We start from the raw sequence: 23,709 nt of genomic DNA, 5'->3' as shown, positions 1-23,709 counted from the left end.
GCCGATATTATGCTAATTTTCTCATCGATTACACATTTGATCTCAGTACAGTTTTGTGTTTCCAAAACTAATATGTTACGAACAGAGGGGACTAAGTTGTGTCGACTTTACTCTTTGCGTTGTTTAGGAGTGCGAAGGGGAATTGAGTTATTGCACACGCGCTCTTCACAAGGCGTTCCCTAACGGAAATATGCAAATAAATGCTAGAACGCGCCAATAGGCTCTCGCTAGCTCGTGCTTGGCTACTTGCTTCTTCTGCCCGCTATGATTAATTTGCTCTCGTTGTAAACGACAGGCAGTGGTCTATCTTGGGTTAGTTATACAAATCTTTGGCACTACTCTATTTTACTGGTTCCCTTTTAGCAATGACCCCCCCTTCTCCCGCCCCCTTTGACTGTCACTGGATAATGACGTACATTTTACTCGCCGTTTACAATGGTGGCTACTTGCTAAATGAAGCAACTATATATTTACAGTAACAAACACCCAGCGAACCGTATAAAAAAAGATGTCCAATAGAACAGCATATTTTTATGATCCGGACGTGGGGAACTTTCATTATGGTAAGATTTTGGCTACAGAAAGCTGGACTCAAGCACAGCATATTAGCCAGCCTGCTAACTTATTTTTAGACGAATAAGGTTAGAGTAATACAGTTATTTCCTTTTTAATTTGATTTGATTTTAACGTTATTCTTATTTATTCTAGCAATCAGGTCAATAGGTCTCGCCGCAAACTCGAAACGTGTTCGCTAACTAAGGTTACTAGCTAATAGTCGTGTGTTTGCAAGAGTAGAGCTGTTTTATGCTATATTTTTCCTAGCTAGGTAGGTTATGAATGATAGCTAGCACCATGCAGAACCACAGAGAAATTGAGAAATTGATAACTGCATAGAGAATAAGAGAGAGAGAGGAGAGAATAACTGACTAACTGAAACATGATTTTTGCTTTTTCTTTCTTTATCAAGGTGCTGGTCACCCTATGAAACCCCATCGTCTCTCTCTGACGCACAGCCTTGTTTTGCACTATGGCCTATACAAAAAGATGCAGGTAAGTCCTGCTGATGTTAAACATGCTGAAAAGTACCAGATGAAACGAGACTCTTTCATGTCCTTCTTGACACCATGTTCATGTATTGACTGGTCCTTGTTTTATAGGTTTTCAAACCATACAAAGCCTCCCAACATGACATGTGCCGATTTCACTCAGAAGATTACATTGACTTTCTTCAGAAGGTCAGCCCCAACAATATGCAGGGCTTCACAAAGAGTCTCAACACCTTCAATGTGGGGGATGACTGGTGAGAATGTCTTATCTATATTATATAACAGGGGTATTCAACTCTTCCCCTACGAGGTCTGGAGCCTAGGAGTTTTCAGTTCTACATGATAATTAATTGCACCCACCTGGTGTCCCAGGTCTAAATCATTAGAGGGGAAAAAAAAAAAAAAAAAACAGTGGAACTGGCTTCGAGGTCTAGTGTTGAGTTTGAGGGTTCTATAATGTATTAGCCTACATTGCTAACCTGGTGTAAATTTGGATTCATGTGTGACTTGAGGACAATATAACACTGTGTGAAATACATAATGTGTCATAATACAGACTGTTGTTGATGTAATATTATGCTCACTGTAAAGTGCAACTTGTTATCAATATCTGTTTGACGTACACACATATGTGTGATAATGCATGTGTCCCCTGTCAGCCCTGTATTCCCGGGCCTGTTTGAGTTCTGCTCCAGGTATACCGGAGCGTCACTACAGGGAGCAACACAGCTAAACCACAAGGTATGTGCACGCGTACACACACACACCATGTTGTACCACTGTGAAGGTCAGTTTGTTTTAGGGAAAATGGAAAGCTCACCTTTTTTTGTCAGGTCAGAACTATGTTATAAATCTATTCTATCTACTGGTAGGCTAGATTTATTTAGGCCAAGCAAGCAATTCAGCAATTTACAGAGCCAGGTAAATAGTCAACCAGACTTTGTGATTTGAGTATTGTTCGGGGCCATTGTTTTGCAGATATGTGACATTGCCATCAACTGGGCTGGGGGTCTTCATCATGCTAAGAAATTTGAGGTAAGAATTATGCGACATGCATTTGTTTCTTTGTCAAGACAACTTACAATTTATTATGGCCTCTGGTCATCTTTATATATGCCTATTTACAGCTCTTTATGATGTCATGATTTCACTCGTTTTTTGTTTTTAGGCCTCTGGATTTTGCTATGTGAATGACATTGTCATCAGTATACTGGAGCTTTTGAAGTAAGAGTAAAGCACCCTTGTATTTGACTATTTCCTAAATATAGTTTTCCCCCTCTGTTTCTGGGTTCACATCCCTCTAAGGATCACTGACAACTAATAATGTAAATCTATCTTTAGATACCACCCACGTGTGCTCTACATAGACATTGACATTCACCATGGCGATGGGGTGCAGGAAGCCTTTTACCTGACTGATCGGGTCATGACTGTATCCTTCCACAAGTATGGGAACTACTTTTTCCCAGGCACAGGTAAGACAAGCCATATGAGAGTCTGTTGTAATCAGTGAGAATACTCATTGATAAATAGACAGTTTGTCTTAATGACTAAATTATTGAATATCTCTATGGGGCAATAGAGGTGTCTTAGGGCAAACACAGTTCTGAGCTATAGTTCGAATCAGCTTGTTTTGTATTTTTTTTGTATTTGTATTTAAAAAAAAAAAAAATGTTGGTCCGGTTAGTTTCACATTGCCAAATGTCAAACGAACTGAAATGCCTAAACAAAATCACATGTTCATGCAAGTCATTTGTTTTGTTGGTGAAAATGCTCACGTTAAATCCATTTATGATTATCCAGAAGCATAGCTTGTGTGTCCCACACGTCATATTACTTTCACTTTGGTCTTCCAATGACATGTGGAAACTGTGCAATAACTGCTCAAAGTGCAAAGTGAATAAGCTATTCAATAGCCTATATCCCCCATCTCCCCTAATCTGCTTCAGATGTGATCATAAATGCACCGCTACTCACATAATGTTTCAGAGATAAAGTTATCGTGCTGTGTGCATTTTATCAAATGCTCGCAGTCAAACAACCAGTAATAATGCATGCCTGGTTCTGCCTCTGGACTGTGTTTGTGATCTCACCTGCAGCGAACCGCACCACTATACATATAGATATGGACTGAGACCACCCTTTTTGATAGAACCATAGTGCATTGTTTAGTGTGGATACTGTTCACACCAGTCCAAATAAGGGGGGAAACGCGGCGATGTTCGGGAAAACTGCTCCAAACCAATATGGTGTGAAAGTCCCCTTAATGAGCCTATTCTTTGATGAACAAATTGTGTTTCTATGTTTTGTCCCATAGGTGACATGTATGAGGTGGGGGCTGAGAGCGGCCGTTACTACTGCCTGAACGTGCCTCTCCGGGATGGGATCGATGACCAGAGTGAGTAGTGTCCTTTCTGGATCCCCTACTCAGGGTGGTTCTCTGGCGATCCAGTCTGATAATGCTATTAGACTCAGGCCAGTGAGATGTCTCTGGGGAGTGCTTTCATCAGATATGTGTTATTCTGCCTGACTTATAAACTATTAGCATCTCTCTGATGAGTGTTAAAGGGTCTGATGGTATACTGGATAATAACCAACAGATGTTTCCTGATTTTTGATAGTGGATCAAATGAGCAAAACCTTGCATAATTGGCAAGAATGCTTGAAAGGATGAATTCTCTTAATTTTGTCCAATACTTTATCATTATCGCACTTTGTTTCTTAGGCTACAGGCAACTCTTTCAGCCAGTCATTAAGCAAGTGGTGGACTTCTACCAGCCAACCTGTATCGTTCTTCAGGTGAGCATTTGGCAGCCAGAGATCATCATTAGCGTTTTCGCATGAGTGGCATGGATTGTGGTATTGAATATGGTACTCATACATGTACCTCTTGTCATTGATAGTGTGGGGCTGACTCTCTGGGCTGTGACCGACTAGGATGCTTCAACCTCAGTATACGAGGCCATGGGTAAGTGTCTTTGTAGTGATAAGGATTCAGGTTCGGTGGATGGAAGTCAATGTACTCTATAATATGAGGATATCCTGCAACCTACTGGTAGTAGGGCACAAGTGATTACAGAAAATCCCTTACCAATTTACACAGGAGCCAGGATATGGTAAACTCTCTTACCCAGGGTACTTATTTTTCCTATAGGGAATGTGTGGAGTTTGTAAAAAGCTTCAGGATTCCCCTGCTGGTGCTGGGAGGAGGGGGGTACACAGTACGCAATGTGGCCAGATGCTGGTGAGTACTCATTTATTTCATTGCTGTAACTGAACTATAGTGTGGAACTCATATAGCCTGTTTCACTGCCTTTTTTTTCTTCCATTGTTCCCCTCTAATCAGGGACTGATTTAAACCTGGGACACCAGGTGTGTGTAATTAATTATCAGGTAGAACCAAACCAGCAAGCTCTGGACCTTGAATACACCTGGTGTAGAGGTTAGGTGACAGTTGTTTTTAATGGAGACCGAGAGATAATGTTCTCAGTGTATATGCAACCACTTAAGACTGTTGCTCTTCCGCCATTCTAGGACCTATGAGACCTCCCTCCTAGTCGATGAGCCAATTAGTGATGAGCTGCCCTATAGTGGTAAGTGTACATTGGTTTGATATTATATTGACATAATATGATGTACACTGAACAAAAATAAATGTAAAGTGTTGATCTCATGCTTCATGAGCTGAAATAAAAAGATCCCAGAAAATGTCCATATTTACAAAAAGCTTATTTCTCAAATGTTGTGCACAAATTTGTTTACATCCCAAAGCATTTCTCCTTTGCCAAGATAATCCATCCACCTGGAAGGTGTGGCATATCAAGAAGCTGATTAAATAGCACAGGTGAACCTTGTGTTGGGGGACAATAATAATAGTGCCAAAAGAGATGCCATTTTACGATCCCGCAACCAATCATGCTATTATGTATGCTTTTTTGCGTTATTTGTAACTTGTACATAATGTTTCTGCCACTGTCTTATGACCAAAAAGAGCTTCTTGATAACAGGGCAGCAATTACTCACCCCGTACTGGAGGAATTCTTCTTCTTCAGCGAGTTGGATGGGAAGGATTTACTCCAGACACCTGACAAGGCCCTCATCCCCGTCATTTTCAGGAGGAAAATACATAGATATCGTGAACGGCGGTCCATGTGTCTTGTAAGGATCTGTCATCGAGAGGGTAATCAACCTTTACCATCGGTCCTATTAGCCAACGCACAATCAATCGATAATAAAATAGACAAACTACGAGCACGTATATGATACCAACGGGACATTAAAAACTGTAATATCTTAGGTTTCACGAGTCGTGGCTGAAGGACAACATGATTAACATAAAGCTGGCATGTTTTAAGCTTTTCAGGAGGATAGAACAGTGGCCTCTGGTAAGACAAGGGGTGACGGCCTATGCCTATTTGAAGACAACAGCTGGTGCATGAAATCTAAGGAAGCCTCAAGGTTTTGCTCGCCTGAGGTAGAGTATCTCATGATAAGCTGTAGACCACACTACTTACCAAGACCGTTTACACTTATATTTTTCATAGCTGTTTATATACCCCCTCAGACCGATGCTGGCACTAAGACCGCACTCGATGAGCTGTATACGGCCATAAGCAAACAGGAAAACGCTCATCCAGAGGCGGCGCTCCTAGTGGCTGGGGACTTTAATGCAGGGAAACTCAAATCACTTTTACCTAATTAATATCAGCATATTATGTGTGCAACCAGAAGGAAAAAAACTCTAGAACACCTTTACAACACACAGAGACGCGTACAAAGCTCTCCATCGCCCTCCATTTGGCAAATCTGATCATAATTTTATCCTCCTGATAAGCTTAAACCAAAGCAGGAAACACCAGTGACTCGGTCAATAAGGAAGTGGTCAGATGAGGCAGATGCTAAGCCACAGGACTGTTTTGCTAGCACAGACTGGAATATGTTCTGGGATCTTCCGCTGGCATTGAGGCGTACACCACATCAGTCACTGTGTGGTGTACATCAGTCGCTTCATCGATGACATCGTCCCCACAGTGACTGTACGCACATACACCAACCAGAAGCCATGGATTTACATGCAACATCCGGAATGAGCTAAAGGCTAGAGCTGCCGCTTTCAAGGAGTGGGACTCTAACCCGGAAGCTTATAAGAAATCCCGCTATGCCCTCCGACGAACCATCAAACAGGCAAAGTGTCAATAGAGGACTAAGATTGAATAGTACTCCACCGGCTCCGACGCTCGTCGGATGTGGCAGGGATTGCAAACTATTACAGACCACAAAGGGAAGCACAGCCACAAGCTGCCCAGTGACAAACCTACCAGATGGGCTAAATTACTTATATGCTCGCTTCGAGGCAAGTAAACACTGAAACAATCATGAGCACAGGCTGTTCCGGACGACTGTCTGATCACGCTCTCCGTAGCCAATGTCCTTTAAACAGGTCAACATTTACAACGCCGCGGGGCCAGATGGATTACCAGAACATGTACTCCTAGCATGCTCTGACCAACTGACAAGTGTTTTCACTGACATTTTCCACCTGTCCCTGACAGTTTGTAATACCAACATGTTTCAAGCCGACCACCATAGTCCCTGTGCCAAATAACACTAAGGTAACCTGCCTAAATGACTACCGACCCATAGCACTCATGTCTGTAGCCATGAAGTGCTTTGAAAGAATGGTCAACACCAACACATCAACACCATTATCCCACCGTAGACTCACTCCAATTTGCATACTGCACCAACAGATCCACAGATGATGCAATCTCTGCACTCACAATGCCCTTTCCCACCTGGACAAAAGGAACACCTATGTGAGAATGCTATTCATTGACTACAGACATTTACATTTAAGTCATTTAGCAGACGCTCTTATCCAGAGCGACTTACAAATTGGTGCATTCACCTTATGACATCCAGACATACAGCTCAGCGTACAACACCATAACGCTCATCACTATTATTTACCTTTATTTAACTAGGCAAATCAGTTAAGAACAAATTCTTATTTTCAATGACTGCCTAGGAACAGTGGGTTAACTGCCTGTTCAAGGGCAGAACGACAGATTTGTACCCTGTCAGCTCGGGGGTCTGAACTTGCAACCTTCCGGTTACTGGTCCAACGCTCTAACCACTAGGCTACCCTGCCGCACTAAGGACCCTGGGACTAAACACCTCCCTCTGCAACTGGAGCTTGGACTTCCTGACGGGCCACCTGGTCGTGTGGAGCCAGGACAACAACCTCTCTCTCAACTTGATAAAGACGAAGGACTACAGGAAAAGGAGGACAGAGCATGCCCCAATTCTCATCGACAAAGCGTATTCCCCCTTCAGGAGACTGAAAAGATTTGGCATAGGTCCTCAGATCCTCAAAAGGTTCTACAGCTGCACCAGCCACCCTAGTCGTAGAATGTACAGAGGCTAGTGCGTACAGCCCAGTACATCAGTTGACCTGTTTAAAGGACATACAACAGCCAAACTTCCTGCCATCCAGGACCTCTATACCAGGTGATGTCAGAGGAAGGTCCTAAAAATTGTCAACGACTCCAGCTCACTAGTCGTAGAATGTTCTCTCTGCTACCGCAAGGCAAGCGGTACCGGAGCACCAAGTCAAGGTCCAATAGGCTTCTTAACAGCTTCTACCCCCAAGCCACAAGACTCCTGAACAGCTAATCAAAGGGCTACCCAGAACCCTCTTTTACGCTGCTGCTACTCTGTTTTTAATCCATGCATAGTCACTTTAACTCTACCTACATGTACATATTACCTCAACTAACCGGTGCCCCCGCACATCGACTCTGTACCAGTACCCCCTGTATATTGCCTGGCTTGTTATTTTACTGCTGCTGTTTTATTTTCTATTTTTTACTTAAGAAATAAAAGTTAACTTAAAAGCATTGTTGGTTAAGGATGTAAGTAAGCATTTCACTGTAAGAGTTACTTACACCTGTTGTATTCGGCGCATGAGACAAATAACATTTGATTTGAAAGAAGGTTAATTTCTTTACCAAAAGCCACATCATTGTTTTAGAGAATTTGGCAGTACGGCCAACCGGCCTCACAACTGCAGACCACGTGTAATCACATCGGCACAGGAGCGTCACATCCGGCTTCTTCACCTGCGGGATTGTCTGAGACCAGCCACCCGGTCAGCTGATGAAACTGTAGGTATGCACAAACAGTCTCAAGGAAGCTCATCTGCGTGGTCGTCGTCCTCACCAGGATCTTGCCCTGACTGCAGTTTGATATTGTAACTGACTTCAGTGGGCAAATGTTCACATTCGATGGCCACTGGGACGCAGGAATCCCAGTTAACTGTACCGGGCAGATGGCAGAGTGTGTATGGCGTCGTGTGGGCGAGCGGTTTACTGATGTCAACATTGTGAACAGAGTGCCCCATGGTGGAGTTATGGTTTGGATACAGACAGCAAACACTTTCATTTTATTGATGGCAATTTGAACGCACAGAGATACCGTGGCGAGATCCTGAGGCCCGTTGTCATGCCATTCATCTGCTGCCATTACCTCATGTTTCAGCATGATAATGCACAGCCCTATGTCGCAATGATCTGCACACAATTCCTCAAAGCTGAAAACCTGCATGCTCGCCAGATGTCACACTTTGAGCACGTGTGGAATGTTCTGGATCGATGTGTACGACAGCGTGTTCCAGTTCCCGCAACTTCGCACAGCCATTTAAGAGTGGGATAACATTCCACAGGCCACAATCAGCCTGATCAACTCTATGCGAAGGCGATGTCGCGCTGCATGAGGCAAATGGGGGGTCACACCAGATACTGACTGGTTCTCTGATCCACGCCCCTACTTTTATTTAAGGTGTCTGTGACCAACAGATTCATATCTGTATTCTCAGTTATGTAAAATCCTTAGATAAAGGCCAAATTCATTTTTCAATTGCCTGATTTCCATATGAGCTTGTTGCGTTTATATATTTTTTCAGTATAAAAACACTTTCTTTCTCATCTCTCCAGAGTACTTTGAGTATTTTGCTCCAGACTTCACACTCCACCCAGATGTGAGCACCAGGATAGAGAACCAGAATTCAAGACAGGTAAGTTTGAGAATGCACTGCATGCGCTCTCCCTTTCTTTTTTTTGTATTCCTGAACCACAGTCTACATAATGTTTTCAACAAGGATTCAAACTATTGAATATGTGTGACCATGAAACTTGTTCTCTCCAGTTTAAGTGATTTTTATCTTCCTCCTGTGTTTTAGTACCTGGAGCAGATACGTTCGACGGTCTTTGAGAACTTGAAGATGTTGAACCACGCCCCCAGTGTCCAGATCCACGACGTGCCCTCCGACATCCTGAGCTACGAGCGTACTGACGAGGGAGACCCAGATGAGAGGGGCTCAGAGGACAACTATTCCAGGTGAATACACTCGTAGTCAGCTTTGTGACACACAGGAACATATTAGTAATGGAGTCAATATGACACGTTTTGGTCTAACTGCATGTACTGAATTGTATGGTGTTTGAACATTTTGGAACTAAATGGCTTATGTTCTCTTTACAGGCCGGAGGCAGCCAATGAGTTCTATGATGGTGACCATGACAACGACAAGGAGAGCGACGTGGAGATCTGAGCGCTCAGATGTCAGACTTTTCCTTCTGAAATGATTGGGAAACCGTAGTCTCAAGGCTGCAGTCTAAGGAAAGTGGACACCATGATTACTCCTCCCCAAGAAATGGGCGATTTAACCATAGCCATCTGATGGACTTGACCTTACTGTACTTAAAGCGAGAGACCACCACCATGAATTCCTTTTTATTTTTTTACTATGTGTGAGTATATAGCGTATATCATCCTGAGCAGTTCTATTGCCAAGCACTTCCTCAACAGTTACGGAGTCAGTCACCTTCTGACTCACCTGAAGACTGCCAAGAGGAGCCCAATACTCGTGTACTGAAACGTTATGTCGTCTCGTTTAAATGTCTGGGCTTTTTTCATCAGAACAGGATAGAAGAGAATTAGTCCTAAAAAGGTTGTCAGGTTAACTGTCCAGTGGGGGTTGATTTCCTGTGTCGAGGGGACCTGTGTCAGTCTTTATATTACCAGTTTTTCACTTCACACATTGGGAGCCCAAAAGGTCCGTCCTTTGAATATCAAGTGTTTCAAAATGTTTTGATAATTGTATTTTTTACATTTTATATATAAAATAAATTACAACTTAATGGCTACAATTCTTCACTGGAAAATGTAGATGCAGTTTTAGATTTTACTGGAGCTCATAAGGAAACCAGTCAATTGAAAAAAATATCATGGCACTAGTCTATGGAGTTCACATGACAGAATACAGATATGCATCCGTTTGCCACATACCTTAAGGTAGGGGCGTGGATCACAAAACCAGTCGGTAACTGGTGTGACCACCATTTGCCTCATGCACCCTGATCTTTGCATAGAGTTGATCAGGCTGATTGTAACTGGTGGAATGTTGTCCCGCTCTTCAATGGCTGTTTGAATTTGCTGGATATTGGAACACGTTGTCGTACCCCGATCCAGAGCATTCTCAATGGGCGACATGTTTGAATATGCTAGCCATGGAAGAACTGACATTTTCAGATCCTTGCGGTGGATTATGCTGAAACTAGGTGATGGCGGCGCATGAATGGCACGACAGTGGGCCGCAGGATCTCTGTGCAGTCAAATTGCCATGGTGTTCATTGTCTGTAGCTTATACCTGCCAACATGGGGCACTGGTCACAACATTGACATCAGTCGCCCATGATGCCATATACACTGTCTGCCATTTACCTGGTAGAGTTGAAACTGTGATTCAGCTGTGAAGAGCAGACTTCTCCAGTGTGCCAGTGGTCAAAGATGGTGAGCATTTACCACTGACTGACTGTTTACGTACCTGGTGAGGACAACGAGCATGCAGATAAGCGTCACTGAGACAGGTAACAGTTTGTGCCAAAATTCTTCAGTTGTGCAAACCCAGTTTCATCAGGTGGCTGGTCTCCGTTGATCCCGCAGGTGGAGGATGTGGATGACGTAGTTGTGAGGCCGGTTGGATGTACTGCCAAATTCTCTAAAACGGAGGCTTATGGTAGAGAAATTAACATTCAATTATTTGGCCACAGCTCTGGTGGACATTCATGTAGTCAGCATGGCAATTGCACACGCCCACAACTTGACATTGTGGCATTGTGTTGTGACAAAATTGCACATTTTAGAGTGGCCTTTTGTCCCCAGCACAAGGAGCACCTGTGTAATTGTCATGATTAATCAGCTTCTTGATATGCCACAACTGTCAGGTGGCTGGATTATCTAGGCAAAGGAGAAATGCTCACTAAACAGGGATGTACACAAATGTGAGCAATACGCTTTGTGTATAGGCAACATTTCTGGGCTGTTATTTCAGCTCATGAAACATGTCTTTACATGTTTTTGTTCAGCATATATGAACTCAATTTGATATCTTATTTTAAAAGTGAAATAACCACCTATAATAAGGTCATAAACTTTATTACACATATTCAATTTCACATCATACACAGTACATAACTTATTCAAAATGTTTTTCTATGGTCAGGATCAGACCTTGAGGTTGTGGTAAATTTGGGTGTTACGGCAACCATTTATATTTAGAAGCAATTGTCCAATAAATAGCTTATATAATAAAACCATTTGACCTTTAAAAAACAGAAATATCACCTGCACACATTCTCACTTGAAGCAGCCGTCATAAATACGATGCTTTGTGAAGGAACTTCGAAAGATAGCTACATGTCTGGAGACGATACATGATTAATCCTCTATCCACTACAACAGCAAACCACAGAACAGCATTTGACAAAGGTCTGTGCCAAGTCAAGTGCACCGGCCAGGAAGGCTGCACCACACTAAGAGGATGTGCGGTTGGGAAACCCGCATCTGACCAGCATGCCCTTGACACAAAACCAGAAGGGCTCAAACTAAAGTGCATTTGACAAATGCGGGGTCTTTTGAGGTGTCCTGGAGGCAGTGTGGGCAAAATGTGAGTCCATCTACCCGCTTCCTCAAAACATCAATTGGTTTCCTCCCCAAGACACAAACAACAAGACAGCCTCAGTGGTAGGAAACAGGCAGGTATGATAAGGAGCACAACACACATCCACAATTATTACACTCCTGGTGTACTTTTGTCTAGAGCTCCTCGCTCTCGTACAGGGGGGCCGTGTGCTGGGGGGTGGGGTCTGGAGTCAGGACGGGGAGACGGCTGAGGGGGATTTTAAAATGCTTGCCTGTAGGGGGGGCAGGCTTGTTGGTGCGAGCTGCAGAGACAAGAGTAAACAGAATGGAATACAAAGATCAAGATATATTCAGAACAGGCTCTTTGAACCTCTAATGCAATAATAATGGAAATGTTGCATTTGAGCCAGGTAATAAAACAAAATGAAAATAAAGCCGGTCAACGTCAAATATTACCAACCTATTATTTTTTAAAACATGAAAATTATACCGTCTGGTTTGCCTAACATAAAGAATTTGAAATCATGTTTGGACCTCTTCATACACAGGAGGAGGAATGTGCTGCTATCCTAAGAGATTTTCCTAAAAAGAACTCCAAGGATAAACTGCTACGGTATTAAGGTTTGCACAAGTGCCATTGAGGCATGCCTGTGCTGTGAGACTGGCGTCGCAGCCCTCTCTGCCAAGCGTTGCTGTATTAAGCACCATCTCCAATTACAGGTTAACCTTGGGAGTCGAAAGACAAGCTTTTCTTGTGGCCAGCAGAGTGTCCGGCTAAATTCTGTTGCACAGTTGGGGCCTGACATCATCGTGATGAGACAATCATATGAGCGAAGAAGAGTCAGTATTTCCATTTAGTAACCCTGCGCTGAGAGGATAGAGCAAGTATATGCCCTCGCTCTGACCGACACATTTCAGACTACTTCTTCAGCTAGCTAGGCTGAATAGAGGTAAAAGTCAATATGGCCGCTCTCGGTCCGCATACCAGATGGCATGTTATGTGATCGAGGAGGAATATAATACAGCAGCCCCTCATTTTCCTAGCCTTGTAATGATACATCTGTTATGGGTTTCTATCAGCCTTTACAACTTGCACCGCCATGGCAGCTACTGTATTTGCTGGACGGCAGGAGAAATGACAGGAAATTTGCTCCTCTCCATCGTAACAGCAGAAAGTACTGCAAATATTGAGTAACAGACCATTTCCCCTTGCTGCTACAGTACATACGTTTTTGCATAACACTGGTAATTTGTAGTCAGTGGTATAAAGTACTTAAGTAGTACTTTAAAGTATTTTTACCTAAGTCGTTTTTTGGGGTATGTATACTTTACCATTTATGTTTGACAACTTTTACTTCGCTTACATTCCTAATGAAAATAATGTACTTTTTACTTCATTTTTCCTTGACACCCAAAAGTACTGGTTACATTTTGAATGCTTAGCAGGACAGGAAAATGGTAAAATTCACACATTTATCAAGAGTACATCTCTGGTCATCCCTACTGCCTCTGATCTGGTGGACTCACTAAACACAAATGCTTAATTTGTCAATTATATCTGAGTGTTGATTGGAGTGTGTTCTTGCTATCTGTAAATGTAAAAATAAAAACAAAATTGAGCCGTCTGGTTTGCTTAATATAAGGAATTTGAAATTATTTATACTGACTTTTGATACTTAATTATATTTGAGTGATTACATTTAATTTTGATACTTATATTTAAAACAAAACTACTTTATCTCAAGTAGTATTTTACTGGGTGACCCACTTTTCACCACCACTGTTTATAGTACAGTAATGTAGTATGCCATTTCAATGCCAGCGTTGTCTATCTCGGATGTAAACAGTGTGGTAATCCCTGCCTTTGTCCCACTAGTGCAGATATCAGCACACTATTAGCTGTGAAGGGCCACAAGAGCTTGATTGGCACAGCAATTATGTGGTGTTTATGAGTTTAAGTCTTGAAACATATACACACAGTAATAGGTAACGGACAGGGATGAGCCAATCGGATCTCTTAACTAAACACTTGTGTGATAAGCACACACCCACACACGGTCCACTTACTTCCTACGTCCAGTCTGGCATTGCAGGTGGACATGCCGGCCTCGTTGATGGCAGACAGGGTGTACCAGCCTGCATCAGATTTGACCAGCCTCTCAATGAGCAGGCACTGACTTCCAGTGCCATCCTGGTACAGGCTGGAAGACACATCAGGCGTGGGTTACTCTCTCATGGAATCAACAGCACCTCTCACTTATAGCCAACAGAGGATCACCTTAACTAGCCAAACTAAATCAGCTAATAAGCAAACACATTTCAGCTGGCTGCAAGTCAGCTGTCAGAAATTACAATCTCTACTGTGAGCATTTCTCCTTCTGAGAGGATTCAAACTTGGAATTGAAGGTCCATCAACCTCATCCTGGTGGGGTCAATGCGCAGCATGTCTTTGTCCTTCTTCCAGAAGAGTTTTGGTGGAGGGGAGGCAGCCACCTTACACTCTAACCTCACCGTGTCCCCCTCCAGGGCACGAGAGTTCAGCATCTTCTGGACAAAGGTGGGCGGGCGAAGCATCTCCTGGGCTAAAGAGGAGAGGGGGTAAAGCAGTGTTAGAGCATCAATGCTAAGCTAAGAGATGGGACATGGGAGATTAGTTGTCAGAATACAGTAATCAAAAACAACCCTTACCGATAACCTCCAGTTTTATGTAGAAGCGGTTCTCCCCAGCGCGGTTTCTGGCAATACACTCGTAGACACCGGCATGATGCACAGTCACAATCTCAATGATGAAGGAGTGCATGCCCTTCTCACACACCAGCATCTTGTGGTAGTCGTCGGGGCGGATGGCCTTCCCGTCGAGATACCAGGCCACATCTGGGGTGGGCAGACCTCCCACCTGAGGACACAGCCAACATCAAACAGAAGAAAATAGAAACATTTTGTTGCAAAATGTTTTGCTACAGTGTGTACTAATAAATATGACCCTGGATACAACCTTGAGCAGCGAGTGACCCAGGGAGTGTGGGGACTGGAGTGTGGACGACTAGGGGGTCATGCGGGGCTAAGTGCAGGGACCCTGATAGCCCAGAGGAGGAAGTGGATGAGGGGTGAGGAGAGTACAGGGTAGCTTTTTACAACCTGGTTATTCTGTCCAGATGTGATTGAGTTTCATGTTTGGACTCCAGAGGCTTTAATTACATTACTCTTAAATAAAATTGTTGCATGAGTCCGTGTCAAAGTTTAACGAGGTCTTTACAGAAGATACCTCAGCAATAAGTTCCTACCTAGGAAATAGATCCCAGCTATAAAATGTTGAATGCTAGCTACATATAATGCACTTGATCAACATTCACGACTAAACTGATTACAGCGTGTCCAGTGCCGTACCTTGAAGTCGATCCTGCAGAACCTGCCCTCCTCCACTGTAAGGTCCTTGGGGACCTGGATGAAACGTGGAGCATAGCACTTCTCCTGGATGGCCGAGCCCTCGTTGCCATCAGTACCAGAATGGTGTTTTCCCCTAGAGGAAAGAAAGAGACAGAGTGAGGAGAAAGAAAGGAGTGAGGAGAAAGTGAAAGCAGAAGGAGGGAGGGGGTAGGAACAGAGGAGCTTTCATAATTGCACCTTTGATGGCTGACTTTGAATGATTGAGTTTTCATGCAGTCAAGAGAGCCCACTCTTCTCATCTTTTCAGGTTCAAAAAGCAATTTGAACTAATTCATAACAGCATCAAATGATGCATCTCCATTCATGCTGTTCAGAAAACCCCATTAACAAACAAAATGGACAAAAAGTCCACACATGGATCCTAAGCCATCTCACTTCAAGTAACACAGCATGTGCCCTTCACCTTCCAACTGTGCATCATAATGGGAAGACAAAGCAATCCCAGAAAACATCAGTAAGGAAGACATCATAGCTGTAGAGACTGGGAGACATGTCAGCTCACTCAGTTCATGGTCTATTATTGTTCCACTTACAGCATGGAACCGGAGCCCGTGGTAGGCATTGGAAACAGCACACAAACACATGGCTGCGCCAGGAAACTCAACCTGGAGCCGACAACCCGCTACCCAGCCCTAAGCCTCAGGTCTCATTCGCACATGCCTTCACCCTCACGTGGAGCACTCTTCTCTTTCTGGTCTCCTCATCTACTGATTTATTGTGTATATGGGGTATGAGCAAAACTCTTTTGGGGTTCAACCTTCTCAAGTTCTCCCAGGTCACCCCGCTCCTCCGCACACTCCACTGGCTTCCACTCGAAGCACACATCATCTTAAAGACACTGGTGTTTTCCTATGGAGCAACTAGAGGGAACTCTCCCCTCCTTACATTCAGGCTATTTTCAAACCCAATACCCTAACCCAAGCACTCTTTTCTGCCACCTCTGGTCTCTTTGCCCTCCCACCCCTACCGGAGGGAAGCTACCGTTCAGCCCAGGCAAAGCGCTTCTGTCCTGGCACACCAATTGTGGAATAAGTGTCCTCCTAATGTCCATCTTCCGAAAAAGTCTGAAACCCTACCTCTTAAATAAGTATTTTAAATATAAATCACAACTATCTTAAAGGAGTAGTTCACCATTTTACAACTTGATGTTAGACAGTTCCTCACCCTGAATGTAGTCTATGGGCCAAGAGAAACTAATCATTGGTTCAGTTCTTTAAACATCCACTAAAAACTTAAGCTAATCTTAGATTGTTAGCTTGTGGTGGCTATCAAATCGATGGGGGCATGTTTAAAGAAAAGAACTGTCCAAATCACCTGAAATCAATTCAGATCAACTCCCTATTTGGTTTGATGTTACTTTAAAAAAGGTGATAATTATTATTTTTTTAAATCATGCCCACATGATTGTTAAGTTGCGGTGGCTAAGGTTAGCTTAAGTTTGTAGTGGCGGTTTAAAGAAAACCGAACCATCGATTAGTAGAGGAGAGGGGGTAGATAGTCGTCTATGAGCTGGGAGAAACTGTCAGTGTGAGGAACCATCCTTTAAGACAAATGCACTATTGTAAGTCGCTCTGGGTAAGCGTGTCTGCCGAATTACTCTAATGTAAAGCATTAGAAATGTTATACACATGCTTGTGGGTGAAATGTACCATATTCCTCCAGTGTTACGTCCCTCTGGTGATTCTGGCTGCAAGAGAGGACAGAGAGATTTGGGAATAACATTTTTGCCATGGACCTGTGTAAAAACATTCACATACTGTATATAGAGTGATTCATCACTGCCTCTACACTATATGTAGTGCCAACACTCAAGTTCACCCATAAAGGTGGCCTATGTTCAAGACTACATCCTCTTCTGAAAAGGCATTACTTCAACACAACCTCTTGAATAACCAGACTTGCAAAACATTTCAAAGTACATGACACTATGCCTAGGGCAATAGGGGTGGCCAGATGGGAGAATAGTGCTGTGGGCACAAGTGTTGTACCATTGTGTGTATGTGTGGTCTCTTTCTGGCATCCTACACTACATATCCTTGGGAGCATGCTGCTATGGCAGTCTTCACACCTGCTATTTCTAGCTGCATTCTTGGAAGAGGGCTGTGCAGTTCTCCTTTCACTGAAGAGGACAGAGCCGGAGCCCAGACCCATTGTGTGAGGAGAATTGAGGGCTGATCTACAGTGACAGGGGACTAGTCACACATAGTGCAGGGAACATCCAATCTAAACCCCACATAGTATTAGTAACAATGTCTCCAAGCCTGAGAAACTTGTGATCTGTATAAGTATATTAGTAGATCAAAGACATACAGTAGCGTGACAAAAGTATGGTTCCTTGAAAAAAAAATATCAAAAAAAAAGAAAAAAAGTGTATTGTACTTCCTAAAAGGACTTCCTGTAAATCAAATTGGTTGTAATGGATGATATAGAAGGGATATGAGTAAATTATACCTGGTCGAGTTGCGAGTCGGAGGAATTCTCAAAGTCAAAGACAGAGGCAGCGTTATCTGGACCCAGCAACCGTCGAGCCATGCGCTCCTCATAGGACAACTTCTGTCAGGGGACAAACAGGAAACCAGCCTATGGTCAATCAGTGTACTAGTACCATTAAACGAGCCAATATACTATATAGTACCAGTAAAACAGCCAATGGCCAGCGTAGCGGACATGAGTCGGTCATGGTTGCTAGTAGTCACGTAATGAGGTAGCCCCGCCTAACACTTCAAAATCGGTGACGGCCCAAAAGGGAATTTCCTCTTGCTCTAAAAGGTCAAGACCTTGATTTCTCCCATGGGAGACCCAGGTTCAAATCCCACCGGTTACACCATATCCTGTATAGTACCCGTAAACCAGCCAATGCTGAGCCAGTATACTGCAGTCACATACAACTCTAGCACCCAAAAGCCTGTTTTAGCATGGGCAGCGCACTTGAGGACTTTCACCATTTTGAGGTACTCAACTAGGTGGGACTTCCTATGGGTTAAGGAAGGATCAAATAATTCCATCCAGGTCATCAGGAGGGATCAGCCGATGAATTATACACGTGAGAAAACATTCCATAACTGCCGGTGGCAGTAACATTTCCAACCTGGGTTTTATAAGTCTTCAAAACACACTCCAGGTGGCCATATGCACGCTGAGTTTTTTTTAACCAACTCAGAAGTAAATGTACTACTTCAAAATGTAGATGGCCTCTACGGCGCTGCCTGTGCTCTCACAGACGCCATAATGGGACAGATACAAGGATGAGTTGTCCATCTAAGTCTATGGTCCCAACTTACTCATTGGAAGCAATATGGTGGATGCTCCACCACTGAACTGCTATACCTATTCAGGCCTTTCAGATCTGCAAACGTCGAAGGGTTATGGATAAGGTAGAAAGTGAATTGGGACCGGCTGTGTAAGTAAGTCTGTCCATAGAGCAGCCTCCAATGTTATAGGGTCTACTTCAACACAACAGCTGCCTTGTGTTGATCATAGTACACTGGTCCACTAAGTCCCAGTGATTCCACTGAAGCTTCTAGTAATTGGGTCCTATTGAAGTATCTCTTCAAAGTTGAGAATCCCTCTTGATGCACGTGGCGTCAAGGATATTGCATGTCCTTGACTTTAATTAATACAGGAATACTACGAGAGGGTGATAAGTTACGAATCCATATTTCCCTCTTTCATAGTTGCCACGTTGTGATATCAAATGGTCTGATGATGTATGCTGTATGGGTTCAAATCAGGAAGGGAACCACACGTCTTCTTGTACAGCATTCCCGTGGGAGTGGAGTAAACAAGCAAGTTATCGAAAAGTACTTTGTTTATTCCCTAACCACATTAAGACAACACTTAGATTATAACATTGTCTTGACACTGAATCACATCACACATTTCCCTATCCACATACATACAGTACATCCACACAAAAATGACAAACACTTCACTGCCCACTGATTCCGGGCTAGTTTGTTATAATGAGTACCTGGCTGTTTCTCCTGCGGGCTTCTTTGGTGCGTAGCTTCTTCTCCAGATCTTGGATCAGGGCGTCCTTGGAGCCCTGGATCTGCTCATCCGAGTTGTGGGACACTGACTGAGGGGCAGGAGCCTTCTTCACATTGAGCTTGGGAAGGCTGGAGAGGGTAAGCCAGCCAGAATATTAAATCAACCATTCATGTTAAAATAATATACACTGAGTATACAAAACATTAAGAACACTTGCTCTTTCCATGACAGACTGACCCTTATTGATGTCACTTGTTAAATCCACTTCAAAATCAGTGTAGATGAAGGGGAGGAGACAGGTTAAGCCTGTTGAGAGATGGACTAGTGAATGGGCAAGACAAAAGATTTAAGTGCCTTTGAACAGGTATGGTAGTTTGTGTCAAGAACTGCAAAGCTGCTGGGTTTTTCACACTCCAGTTTCCAATCAGCATCAACAATGGTTCACCACCCTAAGGACATCCAGTCAATTTGACAACTATGGGAAGCATTGGAGTCAACATGGGGCCAGTATCCCTGTGGAACACTTTCGACACCTTGTTGAGTCAATGCCCTGACGAATTGAGGCTGTTCTGAGGGCAAGGGTGGGGGGGGGGTGCAACTCAATATTAGGAAGGTGTTCATAATGTTTTGTATATTCAGTGTATGGTGAATGGCTATAACATACTAACTAAGACTTAGGCATTTTATTTACCATTTAAAAATATAGCAACTCACATGTTTGGGGTCCCTCTGTAGCTAGGAGGCAGAGACACGCATGAGGGAGGAGGAAAGGAGGGCTGTGGCATGGAAACGGTGGTAGGAGTTTGGGAGTGGGGAGATCGACTCATAGGCAGGCTGTCAGTAGGGAGAGCCATGTGCAGGGGGGCATCAAAGCGGGGCTTGGGCAGGGGGCTGGGAGGGTTGGGGGAGTGTGAGGAGCGAGCTGGTGATGGAGGCTGGGGAATGGACATGGGTGCAGGCTTATACTGTGGGGTGGACTGAGAGGGCAGGACAGAGCAGAGGAAGGCAGCTGGAGAGGACGGGGACTTGGGCTCAGATGGGGCTGGGACACTGACACTGGTGTTAGCACTGGGGACCCTCGGGGTGAGTGTGATAGTGGAGCGCATGGGGGCGCGGGGACGGGGACACGGGCTGGGCAGCGGGAGGAGGAGGGTCATGGGGAAACACCGGCGGCTGTGAGAATGCAGGAGTGGAAATGGGAGAGCTCAGATTGGAGGAGGAGGGAGAGGCCTTGCTGCTGTTCCCATTGGACTGAGGCAGAGCCTGGGCTACATCATAGCTGGGGACCTGGAAGGCCGGCTGGGACTGGATAAATTGGCGTGGCCGTGCATAGTTGAAGGCACTGGGGGCAAAGAGGCTGGGGGTGAAGGTGGGAAGGTCAGCCACACTGCTGCTCATACTGCTGCCTCCAGAGTCTCCTGAGCTCTGGAAGCTGGGCTTGCTGGGAGTGAACAGTTTGGGGGTCGTTTTTATTTTTAAGGCTGGCGGGGGTGGGGTGGGCGTGCGGGCTTCAGGTGACCTCTGTCCCTCTGAGCAGTGGATACTCTTTTCACTTGGACTGAACGGCTCCTCTAGGGTTTTACTAGGTGGCTGCAGCTCAGGCTCTAGAGACCTGCAAGGAAAAACACTTTGGTAACTTAATTTGCATTACTCAAGTTAAAAACAGGATACACGGTGACCATAGAAACAACAATTCTTACGACAGTAAAATTGTTATACCCATGCACAGCCTTTTATGTGGATCATACGTGTTAAGTGCCCCTTTTTGCATAGTAAATCAATCAGAGTAAATTCACCATGAAAAGTTCAATGTTGTGTATGTTTTGGCTTGCCTTACACACTCAAAGGACAAATGTGTTGAACACAAACACTGGCCACATGACCTACAAGAGAGTAGTGGACACATGTTGCCGTATGTTGCTGTTCAAGTTTGAGGGGCTAAATCAGGAGCCTGTAGTGTTGACTGACACTAGCTGGCAGGTGCAGTTCTCTTACAGCGAACGCCAACATCCTCGTCCAATACTGTGACGAGCATTTCAAATCCCAACCGCCGTCAGATTCGAGCAGGGTCTAAACCATACTACTAGATGTCTTCTCACAATGCTAAAGACAATCCAGAAATAAATTCACACAGCAGATGACTGTCTGTCTTGTAGAATAAGGAGTCTTACTGGCTCCGCGGACTGCACATGATCCATCTGAAACTCAAATAGTTCCAACTGAATAAGCCCGCCCTCCCCTTTGGGAACATTGGAATGGAATGACTGTGATCCAACAGAAAGGGGACACTGGGAAATAGAGAGATGCTATTGAGTGCTCTGGTCCTTTCAGAGCTTTGTGTGACTGCCTGGAAAGCATCCAGTTTTCCCTCTTGTCGAAAAAGGGACCTCTCCCACTGACATTCAAATTATTTCCATTTTGAAGGGAATCATTATGTTGATTCCATGGTAGGACAGGAAGAGGCTAGAGTCAATACAGTATATTTGGGGATTTATACATCTTAGTGAACCAACTACACCACCAACACACTATCACCATGTACCCTTTGCTAGAAATTAGGAGGAAGCATAAGGACCTTATCTTTCATATCAGAAATAAACAATTTTCAAAAAATGTCATGGTAAATTGATACGCCTTTATAGGGTTAGTCTTCACACATAGCCATATCTCCAAGTTACAGTGAGTGTTTACTGAAGACAGACGGAAGACAGAGGTACCACCTGTGCTAATTAGCATACTCTGAACACTAAAGGAAGGCTGCCAGAAACATGTCACTGAAAAATACTGGTCGGCTGCAACTGTGATAAAGCAGGTTAAAATGGTGTACAGTAAGTGTGTATTTTGTATTTGTGAAATTATTTTGATGTGATATGAAAATAAAGGGCTTTATGTTTCTAGAATCGATATACAGTTGAAGTCGGAAGTTTACATACACCTTTGCCCAATTTTTTTTTCTCACAATTCCTGACATTTAATCCTAGTAAGAATTCCCCGCTTTAGTTCAGTTGGGATCACCACTTTATTGTAAGAATGTGAAATGTCAGAATAATAGTAGATAGAGATTTATTTCAGATTTGATTTCTTTCATCACATTCCCAGTGGGTCAGAAGTTCACATACACTCAATTAGTATTTGGTAGCATTGCCTTCAAATTGTTTAACATGTGTCGAACCTGTCGGGTAGCCTTCCACAAGCTTCCCACAATAAGTTGGGTGAATTTTGGCCCATTCCTCCTGACAGAGCTGGTGTAACTGAGTCAAGTTTGTAGGCCTCCACACACACACACACACACACACACACACACACACACACACACACACACACACACACACACACACACACACACACACACACACACACACACACACACACACTTTCAGGTCTGCCCACAAATTTTCTATAGGATTGAGGTCAGGGCTTTGTGATGGCCACTCCAATACCTTGTTGTTTTTAAGATATTTTGCCACAACTTTGGAAGTATGATTGGGGTCATTGTCCATTTGGAAGACCCATTTGCGACCAAGCTTTAACTTCCTGACTGATGTCTTAAGATTTTGCTTCAATATATCCACATAATTTTCCATCCTCATGATGCCATCTTTTTTGTGAAGAGCACCAGTCCCTCCTGCAGCAAAGCACCATCACAACATGATGCTGCGATCCCCGTGCTTCAAGGTTGGGATGGTGGTGTTCGGCTTGCAAGCCTTCCCCTTTTTCCTCCAAACATAACGATGGTCATTATGGCCAAACAGTTCTATTTTTGTTTCATCAGACATTTCTCCAAAAAGTATGAAAAGTTTATCCAAAAAGTCTCTTCCAGCATCTTCACAAGGTCTGTTGTTGTTCTGGGATTGATTTGCACTTTTCGCACCGAAATACGTTCATCTCTAGGAGACAGAACGCGTCTCCTTCCTGAGCGGTATGACGGCTACGTGGCCCCATGGTGTTTATACTTGCGTACTATTGTTTGTACACATGAACGTGGTACCTTCAGGCATTTGGAAATTTCTCCCAAGGATGAACCAGACTTGTGGAGGTCTACAATTCTTTTTCTGAGATCTTGGCTGATTTCTTTTGATTTTCCAATGATGTCAAGAAAAGAGGCACTGAGTTTGAAGGTAGGCCTTGAAATACATCCACAGGTACACCTCCAATTGACTCAAATGATGTCAATTAGCCTATCAGAAACTTCTAAAGCTATGACATAATTTTCTGGAATTTTCCAAGCGGTTTCAAGGCACAG

General features: G+C 43.8%; 2 protein-coding genes across 2 annotated transcripts; one reads left to right on the top strand and one right to left on the bottom strand.

The window, feature by feature from the left end:
• The first annotated feature begins 377 nt into the window (after positions 1 to 377).
• LOC123993201 (histone deacetylase 3) lies at positions 378 to 10,241 on the top strand. Its single transcript, XM_046295088.1, has 15 exons — positions 378 to 563; positions 968 to 1,050; positions 1,158 to 1,300; positions 1,706 to 1,787; positions 2,025 to 2,081; positions 2,215 to 2,270; positions 2,388 to 2,521; positions 3,364 to 3,444; positions 3,772 to 3,845; positions 3,950 to 4,014; positions 4,201 to 4,290; positions 4,581 to 4,639; positions 9,041 to 9,120; positions 9,286 to 9,443; positions 9,588 to 10,241. Exons 1-15 carry the CDS (start codon positions 509 to 511, stop codon positions 9,655 to 9,657), a joined length of 1,287 nt encoding a protein of 428 aa, XP_046151044.1. The 5' UTR covers positions 378 to 508; the 3' UTR covers positions 9,658 to 10,241.
• A 1,268-nt stretch (positions 10,242 to 11,509) lies between these two features.
• LOC123993200 (myotilin-like) lies at positions 11,510 to 20,762 on the bottom strand. The gene is made up of 9 exons (XM_046295087.1): positions 20,181 to 20,762; positions 19,447 to 19,594; positions 17,928 to 18,029; positions 17,126 to 17,163; positions 15,417 to 15,549; positions 14,718 to 14,925; positions 14,446 to 14,611; positions 14,097 to 14,230; positions 11,510 to 12,331 (listed from the first exon to the last, which is right to left on the bottom strand). The coding sequence occupies exons 1-9, from the start codon at positions 20,621 to 20,623 to the stop codon at positions 12,204 to 12,206; spliced, it is 1,500 nt and encodes a 499-aa protein (XP_046151043.1). The 5' UTR covers positions 20,624 to 20,762; the 3' UTR covers positions 11,510 to 12,203.
• Positions 20,763 to 23,709: the final 2,947 nt, after the last annotated feature.

This window comes from Oncorhynchus gorbuscha, linkage group LG13 (genome assembly GCF_021184085.1).
Source record: "Oncorhynchus gorbuscha isolate QuinsamMale2020 ecotype Even-year linkage group LG13, OgorEven_v1.0, whole genome shotgun sequence".
NCBI lineage: Eukaryota > Metazoa > Chordata > Actinopteri > Salmoniformes > Salmonidae > Oncorhynchus > Oncorhynchus gorbuscha.
The sequence above is the reverse complement of the archived record's forward strand: the minus strand, read 5'-3'. Positions and strand labels throughout refer to the sequence as shown.